The following is a 19,534-nucleotide window of genomic DNA, read 5'->3' as shown; positions in this document are numbered from 1 at the left end:
TCAATCCGTCACGGCGACACACACACAAGTCTGTACAGGCTAAAGCCCAGCCACGGAGGCCGGCCGTAAATCATCAAATGGTGCTGGGTCAAATCACAAATGTGACAAGAGTCAAAAGCGTCGAAATAATAGTAAGTATACACAAAATCAGTACCGTGGCTGTTGATAAAGTTGGCCAGGTAAAGGTCCAGTTCTCTGACGGAGACGTTGATGTGATAGGGATTGACGCAGAGGCCCGGATGGAGGCAATCGGGCGACTTTTCCAGCCGCTCGCCGTCCGTACTCTCCAGCGGAATGGCTTTGAACAGGATGACCATCACCAAATCCAGCCGCCAAACCTTTTTTCCAATTTGAAATGAATTTTTATTATTTCAATTTTTAAAAATGAATAAAAAAATTAGAAATTTAACCTTATCGGCTTGTCGGAGACAATCGATGCGTCTCATTTTGCCCTTCTGGTCCGGATTGGATAGGACGCACATGGCCGGCTTCTTGCCCGTGATGCTCAGCACGAAATCTTCCCGGCACTCTTGCGTGATGTCCTTGCGCAGTTTGCCCAGCAGGCGACTGGCCCACTTTTGCTTCACCTCAGGTTTCTCGTTCTGTTTTTTTTTTTATTTTTTATTTTTTTTCATCCCAAATTGACACAGAAAAAAAAAGAAATAAATAATTCAAATTAACTTTAATTTCCCCGTTGGGATTTTTTTTTTTTTTTCTAGTTAAGATATTCATCTGAGTATAAAGAAGAGAAAACCGCGGCAAAAATCATAAACAAGTCAATAAGTGCCGGGATAGATGGCCCGGCCGCCCAACCGCCTCCTCCCTCCCAATAGTTTTTTCTTGTCTATTCCTTCGTTGGTTATTTTATTTTATTTTATTTTATTTAGCCGTTTGATGGCTTTACGACGGGCGCCGCGCGCGCTGATGCAACAACAACAACAACAACAACACGGAACATGTTTCAGGCGTTTTCACGTTTAAACTCTCCTCTGGACACACAACTGCTGCAGCAGCACAGCACTGCTGCTACTTAACAAGAGAGTGGGGGCAAGAGGCGAGCGCATTTGCATACGAGACGAGATTTTCTCTCTCTCTCTCGTCTCTTAGCGACGACGACATCCGATCGACGAGAAATGATAAAACCAATAAGAGAACAAGAAGAAAAAGCCAAAAGGGAAAAAGACTCTTTCGCCATATCACTCCCAGTCTCCCCGGTATATAAGATCTTCTTCTTCGTCGTGTTAAATGCTGGAAAAATCCGACTAGGAATGTTGGGTGGGTGCGCAACTAATAATCGATCCGTGTATAGGGGAAGGCCGGCAAACATTTTGTCGTCGATTGCAGGGGGGGGGGGGAATGTTGTGCGTGACCGACGGCACTGGGAAATTGTTATACAACATTACAAGACGTCTAGGCAAAGAACTTTGAATTCACGTAATTGTGTGGAATGTTGGCCATCAAAAAGATGCGACTTTTCTTCTTCTTCTTCGAACGGAATATTTTTTGATTCTTCCAGAAAAAGAAAAAGAGAAGAGAGAGGAGAAAGATATAAACTGGAGAGTCAACTTTTTGGGTTCTCTTAAAGGAGATAAAAACGTCCTTGCCTCGAGCGGGAAATGATTATTTTTTCGTGAAAAATCGAATAAAAATTTATACAAAAGATTGACACCAAAAAGAAAAAAAGGACGACACGACAGAAACCGCAACTATTTCCATGAAATTTTTCCAATTCAGAAAAATTAAAAAAAAAAATTTATAAAAATAAGAAAAACCAGAAATTTTGATTCGATTAATTTTTTGGGTTAAAAAAATAAATAAAAAAATAATTTCTTCATTGGAAAAAACAAATAAATAAAAAGAACAAGACAATTTGTGGCAGTTGACCCAGAGAGAGAAAACAAGAGAGGGAGGAGAGAATAGATACAGGACGTGTTTCTTTTTCTTTCGTGAGTGTGTGTGATATTGCGCACGAGCAGGGAACGAGCAGCGCGTTCTCTTCACGAACGCCCCATGTTTTGTTGCTGTTGCCGTGATGACGCGACGCGACCGACCGACCGACGACCTTCCCAAGGCCCTCATATGCTAATCAAGTCGTTTCTCTCTCTCTCTCCACAGAGTCGTTCCCCTTCTCTTTTTATTCTCCCCCCCCCCCCCCGTCTTCCATGATATCCTTGCGTCTCCGTTTTGAAATTGAGCGCGCGCGCGCTCAAGACATTTCGTCTTTGCCACATTTTCTACCCTACTCTTTTCGCCAATTTGAAATCAATAAAAAAATCAAAATTTCCAAAATTTCGATTTTTTCAAATTACCCGCCATTTTGCGAATTTTCGAAAAAACAAAAATATTAAAAAAAATACTATGGAGAGGGGGGGGGGGGGGTTGGATGACCTAACGAAGAAAAAAAGGCGAACGAAGAGAAAGGAGGATAAGGTGGAGAAAAAATAAAAGGAATACACGGGTGGAGAAAGAAAAAAGCTTTTCTCTCTCTGCGTGTGTGTGTGCGTGTGTGGGTATTGTGAACGCATAACCCGGAAGTCTTTTATTTTATTTTATCTTTTTCGCATGTAAAAGAAGAAGAAAGAAGAAGAACTTAATATTTTATACTGACGTCATACACCTTCTCCCCACCAAAAAAGGGGGGCACAGCCATCTTTAACCCGGGAAAAAATCAGGAAAAACCGTGAAGGAGAAGAAGAAGAATAAATATAAATCAGTCAGGCCAACTCCGCAGCAGCAGCAGCACTCCTTTTTATGTACACATCTATATGGCCATTTCCCGCGCTCGGCTCAATCAGATCCATCACGTTCGTTACACACACACACAAGACACAATTCTTCTTCGTCTTCTTCTGGCTCGGTAATCATTTACAGTACAGAACACGACGGAATGCGTGTAATTGGCGATTCGCTTTTTTTAAAAAAAGACCCGCGAATTTTGAAACAACAAAAATATCGAATAATATTTTTTTTTAAACAATCACGAACGGCAAATTACAGGTCCAATTAAACCCCCCCGAAAAATAAAATGCTAAGCGGAGACTGTGATGATAGTCATCACCGCAACAACCGTTTAAAAACCTCGTGAGCGATTTGTTGCGTCACATTTAGCCCTTCCCACCTTCTCTAGTAAATCAATCAAATTTTCCCGCCGAATTTTCAAATTTTAAAACGACCCCAAAAATTGTCAAATTTTAAATTTCTTCTTATTTTCCAGTAGGAAGAAACGAAGAAGAAGAAGAAGAAGCTTCTGCTTGTTCTTCCCCACTCCCCATCCCCCACCGCCTGGAATATATAATTATAGAACTAGCTCTCCTTCTAAACTTACAGGAGCAGAGAGGAGAAAGAGAGACAACCGGGAAAAAAATAAAAAAATAAATTTCGGGAGGATAACCCGATGGCGAGAGAAAATCAAAAAATCGAAAAATCATTTCAATCATACGCACACTGCGATATTATAACATCAGGTGAAAGTCGAAAGCTACAGCAACTCTTGTCCTCTCGTCAGTTTTGCCTTCGAACCCAAATAGACGCAGAGAGAGCAGGAAGAAGAAGATCACGGACGCCGTTTTTTATTTAAGTAGAGCACACACACAAAAAAAAGGAGTTTGACGTCATCCCAAACTTCTTTTTCTTTTTTTCGTGTGTGTCCACCATTTTTGTTTTCCCTCCCAATCGAGTTCAAAACTTTATTTCTAATCAAATTACAGTTGGTGACTGCAGAAAGTTGAATAAATCTCTCCAAACTCCTCACGCGTCCACATTTTCTCGGGTTGAAATTATTATTTCCGGAGTTGGTAAGAAGAAGACGGGCGGCTGTTTGAACAGCTCAGCCTAAAGATAGGCTTGTCTGCTGCTGCCCGACGTTCCCCTGAGCAGTGAGTTATTAGACGCCACACACCACCAGCAGCAGCAGCCGCTCTCCTTTCGTTCCAGCATCTTGGTGTAACCCGACAAACTTCTAGCCCAGAGTTTTATATATATATCTATATCTATCTAGAATACTATATATCTAGAGAGAGAGAGAGAGACGTATAGTATTCCGGCTGCTGCTGCTGCTGCTGGGCGGAGCCGGCCCAGTTATAGGACTAGGCTAAAGCCAAGAGGCCTAATACGTCAAAGGCAAAAGTCAACGACAGTCGCCGCATATTACGTCGTTTCATCTCACTCGACAAAAAGGTATAGTAGATATCGACATTGGGAGGTCTTGACCTCAAAATAAAATCCTCTTCTTTTATTTCTTAATCCGGAATGATGGAAGAGAGGCCTCAGGGTGGGCAGGACCCTCGTCGTCCATCTCACTCCACTTTTTTTTTTAACTTTTTTGACACATATGACATTTCCACTGGGTCCTCCCCAATCATCTTTAAGTTAAGAAATGGATTTCTAAGGATTTACCTGAAGTTCTTCCTTGCAGCGACGCTCCTCCTCGAGCGACATCCGCTTCTCGTGTTTCTTGAAGTACTTGCGTTTGGCCGCCTGCAGGTTGAACCACGTATACGAGAAAGACTTGACGTGAGGCAGCAGCGCCTCGATGAATGGATGAAATTCATCCTGTCAATAATTGAAGAAGAAAAAAAAAATTCATTTTTAATTTCAATTCAATTTAAATGATCAAAATAAAAATATTTTTGTTTTCTTTTAAAAGTGTGTCTCTCGTATGGAAATGACTAAAAGGGCTGGCCAGATGGAGGTTAGATACTGGCAGCACAGCAGCACAAGAGGGGGGTCTTCTCTTTCTTTCTTTTTTCTTTTTTTTTTGAATTTTTTTATTTTCCCGCTTTGAGGTTTTCTGCATAAATCTGACAATCGAGAGCTGCAAGTTGTGAAAGAAATCGCTGGAGGACGGGCCGTGTAGAGAGAGAGAAAGAGAGAGAAAAAGAAGTTGCTGGGCGCTATATGGCTATCACGTAGACACATAAGATACGTGGCCGGGCGAATTTAGCGCACGACGCCTATACAACACAGCCGACGGCGGAAAAATAATCATAAAATAAAAAATTTCTTTTAATATAAATATATAAATATATATATATAGTTTCTTTTCTTCCGGGCGGAGGAGGAGAAGAAGGAGGAAGGGAGGCTTACAAAAGAGAGATACGGGGGACTCCGTCCCTAGTGTGTGTCAGCCCGTTTGTTACACACACGCAAGACATTTCGCTTGTCCGGAGCCAACGCCGAGATTCTTGTTCCGTTATTGGATGTAATATATTGGAGTAGATGAATCCCCACCCCAAACCCCTTCCTTTCTCCCTTCATTACATGTGTCGGACGATGAGATTTCAGGGGTGGAATAAATAAATAAGAAAATATATTACGCAACATCTCTCTCTCTCTGATTAGATTACATTTCCCGGAGTCATTTGTTCTGTTTCCTCCATTTTTTTTCCTTTTTTAAACGAAATTTCACGCGTGAAAGTTGATCGACCTGGCCTAACAGCTGACCTAGTCACTATGTTACAACTACTTTCTTTGTGTGTGTCTGTGTGTGTGTGTATTTATGAATTTTTCATTTGCGTGACCCAGAAATGGTAAAGGAGAGAAAGAGAAAAAAAAAGGGCAACTCCGGCTATTTATCGTCGACCTATTCCGCGTGAGATTTTCTTTCCCGGTACAGGAAAAAAAAATAAAAAAAAAAAATAAAAAACAAGAAACCCTCCACACCTTTAAAATTTTATTTAAAAAAATAAAATAAAATAAAATCGAGATTCATCCATCAAAAAATAGAAGAATGTTTCGTATTCTAATAACAAGTAGCTCTGATTGTTATCCGGGCAGCCCATCAAGCTCCCGTGGAGCTTTCAAAGTGTCAATATTATATTTAAAAAAAAAAGAAAATAAAAAAAGGCCAATGAACAAAGATGGAAAAACAAACTTGATTCTCTCTTTCTCCTTTCATATCAAATAAAAATGTTGACGAATAATATTTTCGCGCTCCCTTCCAAATATTCAAATCGCCAATTAAGCCACCCAATGTTGACAAACTGTCACGTTTCAAAATCAAATAAATTTTCCCCAGCTAGCTTAAATAAGAATATTTCTGTTCTATTCAAGAAATCTAAACAAGATTTTTCTTTTGAAATGTATCATAGATGGTCTACTAGAGCTCTCGGATGTTACTCGGTGCACTCCTTTTTTTTTCTTCCCGGATACTCCCGAGCTTGCTCCTACTACAGCACTAAAAGAAAGAAGGAAAGAGATAGACAAGCTAGACAGCTATATATACGGGGCAGGAACTAAAGAGAAAAGAAGGAAAAAGAAAAAAAAAGAGGTTTGCGTGAGTGATGATGATCACTTTCTTCTACATGGTGGAAAAAGAAAAAGAAGAGCTCTATATATAAATCTATATCCCAGTTATATAAGGCGGAAGAAGGAAGAAGAAAAGAATCTGCTGCATGTGTGTGGAGGGGGGGAAATGTATCTCTCGACTCTCTTCGATAACGTTTCCTCCACTATATGCCAGTGTAGTAGTGGGCCCTTTAAGAAGAAGAAAAAAGACTCAGACAGAGTCTCTCCTTGACGGCGTTTGACGCGAGGCCGTGCATCAGTCATCCCGTCCTCTCTTTCTCTCTCTCTTGTCCCTCGTACACGATCAAATGTATCGGGGGGGATAAAATAAAAATATCAAATAATCTTTGATTTTCAACAGCTAATCGTCAGACACTACGAGATTCTCTCTCGGTGAATAGAGACGCACCAGGAATTTTGGTTTTTCACACACAAGTTAAGATCCTCCCCTCCCACGTTACGTGTGTGTATAATCAGCGACTCCATCACATCGATTCGTGAGTCCCCCACACACACACACACGCATTCACGGCACGTCGTCACAATCTCCAACCGATTGAAACCCGATTTTATTTTCCCCTTTTTTATTTGTTATTTTTACACTCGAAAAAATCAGAAATTCAACGTCCGACCTTGCCCATTTCCTCACATGACGTTCCTTTTTTTCTCAAGGGACGGTGGTATACACAAACCCTGGTCAGTGTGACATTTGTTTCACGCTAGCCGGACACATCAACAAATAAATTTGACAGTTTCCTAAGGGATCAGATCAGATTCGGGAAAAAAATGGGCAATTCTTTGATTTTTATTTGATTAGAATTATCACGCGTTAGTGTTTTTATTTCCCCGCAAAAAGGTGAAATAAATTAAAGGTGCCATTAGGCCAGGACGGTGAGGGGGAAATACAATAACGTATCTTCCCTTCTTTGTGGACGCGCCACGTACATAAAATGTCGGGTCCGTTGATTTATTTCTCTTTTTGCATTTTCCTTATCATCAAAGGAGAATGGGAAATTTATTGTATGACATCACCGCATTCATCTCGTTGCGGGAATGATTATTCCCCCCTCTCCTCCTCCATCTCTCCTGTGTGTGTGTGTGTTTGTCTGTTGATGTGCGCAGTAACCCTACCTGGCGCTGACACCCGCATGATCCATCGCCGTCCTACCAGAAAGTCTTGAATCTTCTTCTTCTTCTTCTTCTCCGTTTTTATAACGCAATCCCCAGCGTGAAAGGATAAATATCTACCGCCTTTTTTCTTATTTTAATTTCTTTCCATGTGTCATTATTTTTTATTTTAAACTGCCGAGATATCATTACGGGGGATGGATCATTGTTACATTCAGCGCAAAACATTTCCTGGGAAATAATAAAATTTTTTTTTTTCTTTTCTTTTTTAAAAATGGCGCGGGCGGACTAGTAAAAAAACTAAAAAGGATTGACCGTGGTGCGGGATAGAAGAAATAAAAAAACAATTTCATCGCTATAACCTTTTTGTTCTTGGTCACGTCACATTTTGGATATCAAAAGAAGACGAACTTTTGTGCGCCATAATCCATCAGGTTATAATAATTAGGGCGTTGTGCGGATCAAATATTTTCTCTCTCTCCTTTTACGTCGATGATTTTCTTTTTTATCGAATTTGAAAAAACAAATAATTTGGCGCCCTTTTTTTTTGTTTTGTGTTTCATTTGAAAAATTCAAACGGCGCCTGCGTTCGACGACGACGCTGAAGGAGGAGACACACACTTGAAATAGAACCCGTGGTGCGTCTTCCAACAACAGCCCCGATAGGAGATGTTAATTTACGAGCGTGTGATATGCATCTGTCGACCCGACGAGAGAGAGACTCCACCCTTTTTTTCCTCTCCTCCCGATATACATCTACACTACACCTATACGTGACCTTATTTCGCGCAAAATCGAAATTTTTGTTTTTTCAAATTTCCCGCCTTCAAAAAATTTTTAAAAAATCATTTGAATATCATTCAAAATAAAACCCCAAAAAAGAAAAATGTAGGGTCCAAGAGGGACCGATCGAAATAAAAGGGAAAAGAGCTGTGCTGTGCGCGTCTTATATATTCCTGGAATAAATATCTGCTGGCGTTGTAAAAATAGATCACACCCCTCCTTCGTTCCTCCGTTCGTTCCTTCGTTCGTTCGTTCCTTCCTTTCTCCCGAAAGTCCCTCCGCCGCACCATCTTCAACAAATAAAATAAAATACAAATGTGTGTGCCGGGCCAGTGCGTCTTTTACAAAAAAAGAAAAAGAAAAAGAAAATTCTCTCAACCTGCGCACAAGCCGACAATCCTCCCGCGTTTAAAAAATACGAAAAAAAATAATGTTCCCGGCAGGAGACTGGAAATAGCTCCAACCCCTTTTGCATGTACAGGCCACCAGGGGTCACCCGATGAACCGAAACGATTTTTTTTTTCTTTTTCCCCAATTGAGTCCGTTCACTTTTTATTGGATTTTGATTATTTGAGTCGGTTCGGTTGTTACGGGATTGCACCAGCGCGGGTCAGAGAGAGAGAGACTCTATCGAGAGTTTGCGGACACGTTTGAACTCCGCCCGTTTGGCCGTGCGGATCCAAGGCCGTTGGCTCTTTTTTTTTTTCTTTTCTTATTTTTATTTTTTCGTCCCCACCAGCGCAGTTGTTGTGTGTGTGTGTGTGTGTGTGTGCTGTTTTGCATATGTGTGCGTGTTGTGTACGTGGATGCCAGTTCAATGCATACGGGCTCTAGCACGTAGACAATAGAGACTCACGCAGAATCATCATCACCTTTTTCTTTGATTTTTCTCATTCCTTCGTGAATTTTTTAGAAAATCAAATGAAAAAATGTAAAAAAATAAAAATTTACTCGCCGATGCTAATCGATGGGACCGATCGATTGACAGTCGTTGCGGAACTGTGTCGAAATGCGGAAGTCGCTGGCATCGATCGCAATCCAATAAATAATTATGATAATCCTTTTTTTTTTTCTTTTTTTCTGATTTAGTAATCCTTTCAGTCCGTCCATCTTTTTTCGCCCGTGTGTGTGTGTGTGTGTTCTTTTGATCGCCATGTTTTCCTGTACTCTCTCTCTCTCTTTCTTTCTTTCTCTTCCATCCTTCCGTTCATCATCATCAGCCCACCCCGGGACCCATCATCATCATCATCATCCGAAAAGGGACTGTCTGCCGGCGAGCCGGGCAAAAAGGTATAATATACTATCGCGATCTTCTCTCTCTCTTACACCAAGGCTCGATGGAGATAGAGAGGACATGTATAGTACTATCCAAAGAGATATAGCTTGCAGGATCGCAGCAGTAGTAGAAGAAGAAGAAGAAGAAGAAGAAGAAGAAGAAGAAGAGAGATGAGACGGAGCTGCGGCTTGACAGGTCCTAAAAACCATTTCCAACCGGGAATGATTGAACGAAAAGGAGTGGCAAAAGAAGAAGAAAAATTTTCCCCTTTTTCTTCTTCTTCTAACTCGGGAGAAAAGGGAAAAAATTCTTTCATCCAAACATTTCTCCTGGGAGAGAGATGTTTGAATTCAACAAGAAAATGTGGATCAAGATGATGATGAACTTTGCAATGATGCCGCCGATCGACACATAAAAATTCGAGCTGCCCTAATCTTTCATAGACACACACGAGGGGGGGTTTACTAATCGTCTTAATCATAATATTTCTCATTAACTAGGAGGAGCCAGCCGGACAGTTCAAGGACTCGACCAACACACACCGAAAAATGTGAGACACACACGCGCGTGCGAGCAGTTGCTCAGTTTTCGCAGAAGCGCCAAAATAAAACGGGTTTGATTAGATAAATATCGATCGGATTGGATGGATGGGGGATAAATACGGAAGGGGATATATAGGCAGAGCTCTTACCATGGTCATTTTACCGTAGGCACTCGCTGCTGCTATATCCGAGTTGTCATAGCGGACGGTGGCTATTTTGGCGCCGGTCCTGGGTCACTCCTGGGCGGCCACAGAATTTTCTTGGATAGTCGAAAACAACAAAAAATTGTCGGGGGGTAATGAAACAACCCAAAAAAGCGGGTCGATTGTGTTTTGTTTTTGTTTTTTTTCGAAAAGGAAGGAACTCAGAAGATGTTCATGTTTTTGTTGGGAGTAGTCTGGACGGGCAAGAAGAAGAAGAAGAAGCTGAGCTGAGCTCGGCAATATATAGAAATGAATGCGAACGAGAGAGTAGGAAGAAGAGTAGGAAGTCCGGGCCCCCGCACCCAACACGAACGCACACAGTAGAAACAACAACAACAACACAAGACCCCCGACGACACTCTTGTTGTTTCAAGCCAACCACTTTTTTTCTCTTTTTAACTTTTTAACTTTTTTTTAACTTGGGGGAATTTCCGAGTTTCAAATTATCCCGCCAGTCGACTGAATGAATTTCGTCGCATTCAAATTAGGCCGACGCTCAGGTATTGCACACGACGACGACAAACACTAAACCAAAAAAAGTTGCAGTTGTTTTTTTCTCTCGAGAGGTTGTTGGTCCACTCACGAACGCACCGCGAACAACACAAGCCAAAAAAAAAATTCTCTCGTCCACGAAATAGAAAAAAAAAAAGTTGTGAATTTTCACGAGCCGACGAAATATTCAAATCAAAAGTTGTTGTTGCCGTGTGAATCTACCAACAACAACAACAACAAGAAAACAAAGTTTGGGGGCTCACAAACAACACTCGATTCACTTGATTTTATCAACTCTTCTTCGTCGAAAAAATCAATTTCTCCCGAAAATCAAATTTCGCGCGAAATTCAAAAAACCTCAATAAAACTTTTCAAGAAATGTTCTCTTCAATTTTCCTTCGATCGACCCGAAAACCGAAAAAACTCAACCGAAAAAGGTTTGAAAAAGAATAAAGGGAAAGGGGAGAGGAGAGGAGAGACCAAAAACAGCGCGCGGCCGTCACGGACACACAACAACAACACACTGAGCTCGGCTCACGCTACCGCTGGCACTCTTCAAGGCAGGCGAAGGACGCGACACACAAGTTCTTTTTTATTTTTTATTTTTATTAGTTGGATTTTTTCCTTCTTTTTTTTTTGTTGTTGCTCTGCTGTGCAGTTGAGACTCCGCCCATTCCCGCACGCGCGCGCATCGTCGGTTGGACGATGGGTGGGGTGGTGTGGTCCTCCCTTTTACCGTTTGCGGGAGTTTTCGGCGGATCGGATCGGATCGCCAGACCGCATTCCCAGTTCTTTTCTTTTTTTTTATTATTTATTCACTAACTTATTTTTTTTTGGGTTGTTGTTGATGTTGTTGCTGGCTTCCTCATCTCGTCCGTCTCTGTCGCCCACCTCCTCGATTATGTCCATTTTTATATAAACGGGAGAGGAAGAAAAACGAAAATTTCGCGGGGAAAAGGTTCAAATTTGATTTAAAAGAAGAAAAAATAGGAAAAATTTGGGGGATTTGATTATTTTCGCGCGACCCACGTCAAGAAATAAAAAAATCTGGGGAGAGCCACACACACTAAAAAAGAGTTGCACCATCAGAGAGTGCCATCACGCAATCGTTTGTTTCTTTTTTTATTTTTCTAAGGAGAAGCGAACGAGGAGGAGGAGGAATCTGTAAATTCGAAAAAGAAAAGAAAAAAGGCTCTTTCGTGTGTGTGTAATTCAAGCGTTTAATGATTGGCTAATCGTTCATCAACAGCAGCTCGCAGAAGAGAAAAGAGACTGTGAGAGTTGCTGACCCTTTGCCATGGCTCATCAATCATCGTAGTTGATTGTAATTCTTCTTTTTATTTTTATATTTTATTTCTCTCTCCCACTTTGAGCGATGGGGCCAGTTGGGAAATATGAAAAGGACCGGATGATGATGATGAAATGAAAAGAGAAGAAAAATTAGATATTTTTCTTCTTCTTCTTCAATTTTAATTCAAGTAAAAATAAATGGCCAACGGCTTTTTCCATTTGGTTTAGACATTTTTTTAAAAGAAAAAATAATCTCATTCTCGATATTTATTCCGACACGGGCGTGTCCCACTAAAATAAATATAAATCTTTTTTTTTATTTTTATTTTTCGTCGAAATTTAAAAATTTAAAAAAAGAAAAGAAAAAAAGTTGTTTTTGATTTTCTCCAACACGTTTTTTTCCATGGCCCCGTAATTCCGAAAAATTGTTGCTCCTCTCATGGATCGCTGAAACATTTCTTTATTTATTTCATTACACGTATTGTAGTCGGTTGGGTTTTTAAAGGTTTTGTAACCAACTAATCAGACGGCGATATCTCTTCCATATGCAGATGAGTCTTTTTCTCTCTCTCAGTCGGGCGAGACAGGCGAGAGAGTTACAAGTTACAGGTCCATCTCGTCTTTTTTTGACGTTGACACTTGTCCAACTCCCGGACATTTCACGCTAAACAACGATGGCGTGTGCCAGGGCTCAGTCGACTGTCAAAATGTGGTACAAACTACATTCTCACACCTGTGCTTGTCTTTTTTTTTTTTTAAGGTGGTGGAGCGACACACACACACACACAACCGGGGCGCTAATTAATTATTCATAAAAAGAAGAAAACAAAAATCCCAGGGCCCCCCGCTAAACATTTTCCAGGAAAAAGAAGAAAATTTCAGAGCGCGACAGATAACAAGACAACGAAAATAAGTCAATTCGAGTTAACCCGAATTACATATCCCCCTGTGCATTTCTCAGTGTCTCAGCATCTTTTGTTAGTGAGGGGGGATCGTATATAGGATCGTCAGAGCCGGGAATTCAATGGGCCAGGAACAGGAAATATATAGAACTGGAAGCAGGAAGCGATTGACTCGGGATGAAATGGCTCGTAAAAGAAAACAAACAAGAAAGAAAGAAGAAGAAGAAGAAGCTTCGGATAAAAACCAAATCAAATAAACCTGGGAAATAATAATCCACCAAGAAGAAAAAATCCTCCTGTATTATTATTATTATTATTATTATTATTATAGTATCCTGAGCGCAATAAACATATCCCAGAAGTCTCGGCAACTCAGTTCAGAGCATCCTGGATGATGCTCCCAAACTCGACTAGTAGCTTTTATAGATGCGGACCAATGGGAGTATATTATGTCGTCGTCCCCCTCTCTCTCCTTTCGATCCTAGCTCTCGGCCGTTTCGCTGGCGTTTGTCTTGTTACACAATTGACAATCTCAGATGTCATCTAATATACTACAGAATATATCCCCCCCCCTTCTTTTTATCTCTTTCCCGGTTCCCCCCCATCGAGCTACAACATATCATTGTGTCTAGTCTCCTTGTTGTATCGACCGTTTTCGACATTGTCCATCACCCAACTTTGATTTCATTAACGTCTAGTATTTTTTCTTGTTGTCTTTTTTAGTGCGGCAACTAACTCTATTTGTACACACACACACACGGCTAGATGCTTCAATCAAGAAAAGAGAAAAAGGTGTCGGAAGATATTTCCCCAGCAACGTCACAGGATCTTTTTTTTTCCTTTTTCCGACAGAGCACATCCTCTGTAATAAGTAGATATAACTATCTATCTTCTTCCCTTCTTACACACACACACACATATATCTCTCTCTGGCCCTGGCCCCCCCTTTTGCCTATACATGTGTGTACACGCTTCACATCCGACCAGAGTCAATGACGCGTGAATACATCTACACGCCGAGGGGTTATAGAGCCTCTTTTATAGTTTTCCTTTCGATCCTGCGAGTTCGATCTTCTTTACAAGAAGGAAGAAGGAAGGAAAAAAATATAAGAGGACATCCTGAATAATATAGAACACAGTTCTCTCTCTCTTTCTATACACATAAAACTTTCTTCTTCCTGAGCTTCCGACTTCTTGTCGGTACATTGAGGCCGAGGCTAACGTCAGAGATTGTGGTGCATCATCTTTTTTTTTTACCCCTGTTGTTGTTGTTGTTGTAACAACCTTTTGATTATTTATTTAAAAAAAAGGCGAGCGCGCGCTCAGTTTGAAAATCAACACACAAACCTTTCGGTGGGATGATTGACGAGATCTTCTGCAGGGGGGAAAATAAAAATAAAAAACAAGAAATCGAATATACAAGCCGACGCTAGAGGCGCTTGGGTTCGGACATGTCAGTTAAACACGCACTTTGCCGTGTTGTTTGGGGGGGAAAAAATTGTGATGAAAAAAGAAACGATCGTAATGACGAGCCCGCGGTAGCAACCAACAACCCAACAACAATCCATCTATAAAAACCGAAAAGAAAAACAAGAGCCCTTGCAAGAATCATTAAGAGTGCACACACACACAACACTAGCCAAAAGCTCCCATCCATCAAAGACACAACGGACATCAAGCCTGGGCGCGAGTTGGTGAAAAAATATTTAAAAAAGTAGAGCAAAAATAAAATACAATTTCTTACATTTCTTTTTTCCATGCGAGAGAAAAAGAAAGAAGAACTTATTGACACACGACAAAAGAGTTGTTTGGAATATTTTATAAAAAAGCTTTTGTTACGAAAAGAAAAAAAAAAAAGGATCGGTTCACGTTTTCAATGGATCCTGGGATCCGGATTAGCATCGATATTGCTCAACTTGGCTTTTAAGGTTAAAAGTTTTTCACCGTTCAGAGAAGAAGAAGAATTATGGGTTGATCAACGATGTGGCATCCGCACCGTTAACGGTTACACATAGAAACGCTCCTTTTTCCTAACGACTCCTGTACTAGCCTGGCTGCTCCTTAATGATGCTGGAGGGGAGGTAGCCTAAAAGATGGGAAGGCTGTTAAAAGGAATATCTCTCTCCCCCCTCTCTGCTCTGTTGAAAATGTTTTGGGGAGGGAGGGAGCGGGAGTGAAAGCGTTCCTGCCAATCAAGTCCCAAATAGTTGCAACCATTCTTGTGTGCCTTTTATATTGAACGTTGGTGTGTGTGTCTGTATGTGTGTGGTGGAGGAACCATCAGATTCACTCTCAGCTCCCGCTAAAGGGGGTGGAACGAACGAACGAACGGGAAAAAAAAGAGTTGGTGTGCTGTAATAACCCCTCGGGAGAGAGAGACGACGACGGTCTTCCCAAATAAGTCCGTTGGGGTGTATCCTGCTAATTTGATCTGAGGTTCTCTTTTTTCTTTTCTTTTTCCCTTGTCGCCCGTTAAAATAGGAGGAGAAGACCCTGGATAGAAATATATAACAAAAAGGGGGGAACCTATCGTCGTCATTTGCTGACTGTTGCGGTCCTTTTTCGTCGTCGTCGTCCCCCCTTCATCTTGCCCGCAAAGTCGTCAGGGACGTCAACGCCCATCGCCTAATAGAATAGGGGGAGAGAAAATCGGGACATTTCCCAATGAATCCCTTTCAAAACACGCGCAATCCAATTCGGGACTATCAAGGCGCCCATATTGCACGCCCAGCACCTCGGTGACTCTCTTTTTCCAGAGAGATATCTTTATTAACTCATTTCTTTATTCGCTTAAACGGTGACGTATTAACCGGGAATGGGAAAATTCAAGGCTAAATGTCAATTCGATAATCAGAGGCTAATCAAATCAAAATATATTCACTTGAATAATTACTTTCGTGTGAAATTCACGCAAAGAAAGGCCACACATCTAGAATAGAAGCAACCAATTAATATTATTGTGAGGTTATCCTACCTTTTTCCACAGAAAGATGCTGCAACCTGAAGCTCGGTGTCTTGGTGATCTGATGAGCACATGGTGTTGGGGAATTGAGCTGGTGTTCGATGGAAAGATGATGTGGTCCATCGCAGGAAAGTTGAGCAAATTGAGTAGAAAGAGCATCAAGCAGCATGTTGAATTAACTTGATGAGACGGTCCAAGAGTTTCTTGCTGTGCACCTGAGAGCTAGTCATGCCATGAAAGTTACGATAAGCCATGCTTGAAACCCAGCAGAGCATGAAAAAATGTCACTTGAAACTGTTAATGTGAATAAATATGCTGAATTAGATGTAGATTAACGATAGGGCACGAGGTAATTTACACTTTGCGTTTTTACGTCTTACGAAACACGTGGTGGCTTGGCATGCTGCTGAGTGTGCCTGTGTCAGCCATTATCACGCCACCGAAAACCATATTCGTTGAGAAATTGTTTCTTTAATCATAACTGATTTTGATCAGTACTTTTTTTTTGTTTCAGAAGAATTTATTTTTTCACGAAACCAGCAAAACTGGAATGAATCATGCTGTTAAAACTGGCGCTATTGAAATCATCACGTGTTAAAATGTCCTCCAAACTCCATCTGGAGGCAGATAGCTTCACCAAGCGTTACTTTTTTTTTAGTCCCGACTTCAGTCTTGAATGCCCTCTTATCGTGAATAAAAGAAAATAATTTTTAAAAATTACTCCAAATGTTAAAAAGTGTTTTTGAAAATGACGATTTTAATTACGAAATTATTTTTAATTTTTGGTTATTTTTGATTGAAATGTAAAACACGAAATAAATTCATAATAAACACAAAATAAAGTCAGAATCAACGAAAATATGTCAAATAGTTAAGTGCAGAAATCAGGAATTTTTATCTTATAAGAAACGAAAAAAAAAACTTTGATTAATTTTAAATTAAATTAATGAATTACAAATTATTGAAGAAAAGAGACAAGAGGCGACTCTTTTATAACTAAATTGTCAAAATGTATTACAGTCGCGTTAACTGATTGGCTTCAGAAACAAGATAAGCATTATTTACCCTATCTAAATGAAATTATTATGTGTGTAGAACTACTAAACTTTTGTTTTGAACGAACGGGAAACATTTTTGAAAAGACAAGATTTTGAATTTTTCTGATTTTCATCCATTCAATAAATGCTGGCTCGTTAAGGAATACCTAGGGCCGACGGGCGTAGCTACGCCGATACTTGGAATCAATTTCTAAAAGGTAATATGCTCCTGGAGTCAACGTATCCAACGAGTCAACGGGCTGGTACGGAGCTGATCAAAGACGAAATGTGTCATTATTGAACCTCTAAGCATGGAGAGAAAGGAAAAATATACACTTACCTTTATTATAAGCATCTTCTTTGGCTTTCAAAATGGCAGTGAAATCAACGGCCGAAACGGCACTTCGAGCTTCCAGTCGACTTGGAACATCATTTATTAAAGCTAATAACTTCTCAATCTTCTCTTGATCTTTACTAACATGCAAAGAGAACATGGTGGAAGCCAGTCCCGAACCGTACGAAAACATACCGATCCGTTTACCCAGCAATGATTCTGCAGTTGTACTAAAGAAGAAGAAGAAAATATATTTAGAAAATTTTTATGTCAACTTGAACTGGAACCTTGATTTCTTACTTGATCAGAAGAGACACCAATCCACCATACAAGGACGGAGTATACATATTTCCCACCATACTGGCCAGCATCAGACTAGGAAGAGTCTTTGTTTCGAAAGCAGCTTTACTACACTTGACTGCAGCTTGCTCCAATTCTCGATTAAAATAAGTTTCTTCTAATTCTAAATGTCTAAAAAAAAACAATGGAAGGAGAATATTAAGAAAGATCTTACGTAATAACAAGGAAAATTATTTTTGGTTCGTTACTTGAAAGGCACTAGATCAGGATATTTGCTGTCGGCATTTTCATTGCCATTTTTCAGATGAAAGACATAATCGTTGACGCACAAGCGTGCGAAGCTCTTTTGCACCAACTTGCAGTAGGGTGCGTGAAAGCAAAAGTAATCAAAATCATCTAAGCTCACGTCTGGACGGCCATCTTTCTCACTGTGCCTCTTGAAACAAGCGTCAAGGGCACTCAGATAGCACTGGATTGAGATTTTCCCATCGACGGTGGGGAATTCGGAAGACAAATCAGGCTTGTAGAAATCGTAGACATTTGCCATATGAGAAGATTGTACTGCAACCAAACAACATAGAAAATATTAATCTTTTCTTCAAGTTGAATTAAAAAGGTGGAAATACTTCTGTTGAAAGTGAGAGGAGCATTTGGTCCTATGAGCATAGCTACTGCACCTGCACCTCCGGTGGGCCTGGCTGGACCGGGAGGATACACTGCAACATCGCCAGCCACGGCAATAGCATAACGACCATCCCAAAACTGAGACTGGACCCAGCATACAGCATTGAACAGGGCAGCTGTTCCTCCATAGCATGCATTAGTTGTATCAATACCAACAATATCTGTATTTTGGCTGGGCTCAAATAACTGCATCAATACCGATTTGACACTCTTTGATTTGTCAATTATAGTTTCAGTACCAACTTCTAATCTTCCAATTTGTTTATAATCTGCAAATAAAATGGAATCAGAAACTTTAGATTGTGGAGGGTGAAAATCACTGGGACTGCAAACCTATTTTGTTCTTTTCTAGTAGTCTTTGGACGACTGTTAAACACAGTGAATGGATATCTTCCCTGTCGTTACAGAAACCCATCTTGTGCTGACCGAGTCCAATTGTATATTTCCCTTTGGAGACACCATCAAACTCTTCCAGGTCACTTTGATCAACATACTGGTTGGGGAAGTAAATTTCCATGGCCAGAATCCCCACATCCTTTGGATTTTCATGTGAGTTCATGTTGAATAAATGAGCAATCTGGAAAAAAAAACAGGAAAACAAACGGAATGCAACACAGGTTAAGAGCTACCGCAATTTACAAGAGTTTTACTACACCACCGAATAAAAACTAACCGATAAACAGCAAGAGAGCAGTCGAAAAGACACGGGAAATTGAGCCGATGTTATTCAACCCTCATGCATTCGAAACTAGTGATCGAATGAGGGGGAAATGAGAACCGTTTTCCTGTTTAAAGCGGCACAGATTGAATCCGCTTTCAAATAATTTAGTACTTAAGAAATTTTGAAAAACCTAAATTAAAACGGATTCAAAACGAGTTTCTTGAATTGATCATTTCTGGTTGTGTTTTGGGGCCTCGAGGCACTCAAACCGGAGTTGTCGTCGTTCATAATTTTTACGAGTTTACACTATGCGCTTTCGGCTTTTGTTTCAAGTTTTAAAAAACTTCCTTTACTGTATAGTTGACATCATAGTTTCTTTTATGTTCTATTGAGTCAAGAAAAAGTAGGAGAAATTTCAAAGAGAAAGTTTTAAGACATTTTTTTGGTATAACGTGTTTATACGAATATGGCAACCCTTAAGGTTTCACTATGTTTGGCGCTGATGAGAATAAGAATTTGAATAAGGCATTTTATTTTACGTGTTTATAGAAAGCAAAAAAACTTTAAAGTCAAGTTACCCTTCAAAGTGGGGATTCACACATGAGAATCAAGTTATCATTGTTCACTTTTAAAACGAACTAGATGATACCATTAT

The 19,534-nt window shown here is 40.3% G+C and overlaps 2 protein-coding genes across 5 annotated transcripts in view; both read right to left on the bottom strand.

Annotated features, from left to right (window-relative positions):
* Window positions 1–16,418, bottom strand: part of LOC124342586 (nuclear factor 1 X-type-like) — a 31,322-nt gene extending 14,904 nt beyond the window's left edge. The window contains exons 1-4 of one of the 4 annotated variants that reach the window (XM_046795598.1): window positions 15,876–16,418; window positions 4,396–4,551; window positions 411–602; window positions 155–338 (exon numbers count right to left, since the gene is read on the bottom strand). In XM_046795598.1, coding sequence (XP_046651554.1) covers window positions 155–338; window positions 411–602; window positions 4,396–4,551; window positions 15,876–16,022 — 679 coding nt within the window. In that variant the 5' untranslated portion in view covers window positions 16,023–16,418. Of the gene's footprint in view, window positions 1–154; window positions 339–410; window positions 603–4,395; window positions 4,552–10,163; window positions 11,244–15,875 lie in introns of those variants that run through there. The other 3 variants (XM_046795599.1, XM_046795601.1, XM_046795600.1) reach the window with 3 other exon arrangements.
* A 442-nt stretch (window positions 16,419–16,860) lies between these two features.
* Window positions 16,861–19,154, bottom strand: LOC124342708 (hydroxymethylglutaryl-CoA synthase 1-like). Its single transcript, XM_046795829.1, has 7 exons — window positions 18,892–19,154; window positions 18,552–18,795; window positions 18,161–18,487; window positions 17,783–18,095; window positions 17,535–17,705; window positions 17,241–17,464; window positions 16,861–17,171 (listed from the first exon to the last, which is right to left on the bottom strand). Exons 2-7 carry the CDS (start codon window positions 18,775–18,777, stop codon window positions 17,068–17,070), a joined length of 1,365 nt encoding a protein of 454 aa, XP_046651785.1. The 5' UTR covers window positions 18,778–18,795; window positions 18,892–19,154; the 3' UTR covers window positions 16,861–17,067.
* Window positions 19,155–19,534: the final 380 nt, after the last annotated feature.

Source organism: Daphnia pulicaria, chromosome 6 (assembly GCF_021234035.1).
Source record: "Daphnia pulicaria isolate SC F1-1A chromosome 6, SC_F0-13Bv2, whole genome shotgun sequence".
In the NCBI taxonomy this organism is placed as follows: Eukaryota; Metazoa; Arthropoda; class Branchiopoda; order Diplostraca; family Daphniidae; genus Daphnia; species Daphnia pulicaria.
The sequence above is the reverse complement of the archived record's forward strand: the minus strand, read 5'-3'. Positions and strand labels throughout refer to the sequence as shown.

Excerpts from the sequence above, each read along its gene's own strand:
- LOC124342708 (XM_046795829.1), bottom strand. The coding sequence starts at position 18,777 with ATGAACTCACATGAAAATCCAAAGGATGTGGGGATTCTGGCCATGGAA. Across the intron at positions 18,488-18,551 it reads ACTAGAAAAGAACAAAATAG|ATTATAAACAAATTGGAAGA; the intron begins GTTTGCAGTCCC and ends TTTTATTTGCAG. Across the intron at positions 18,096-18,160 it reads TCCTCTCACTTTCAACAGAA|TACAATCTTCTCATATGGCA; the intron begins GTATTTCCACCT and ends GTTTGGTTGCAG.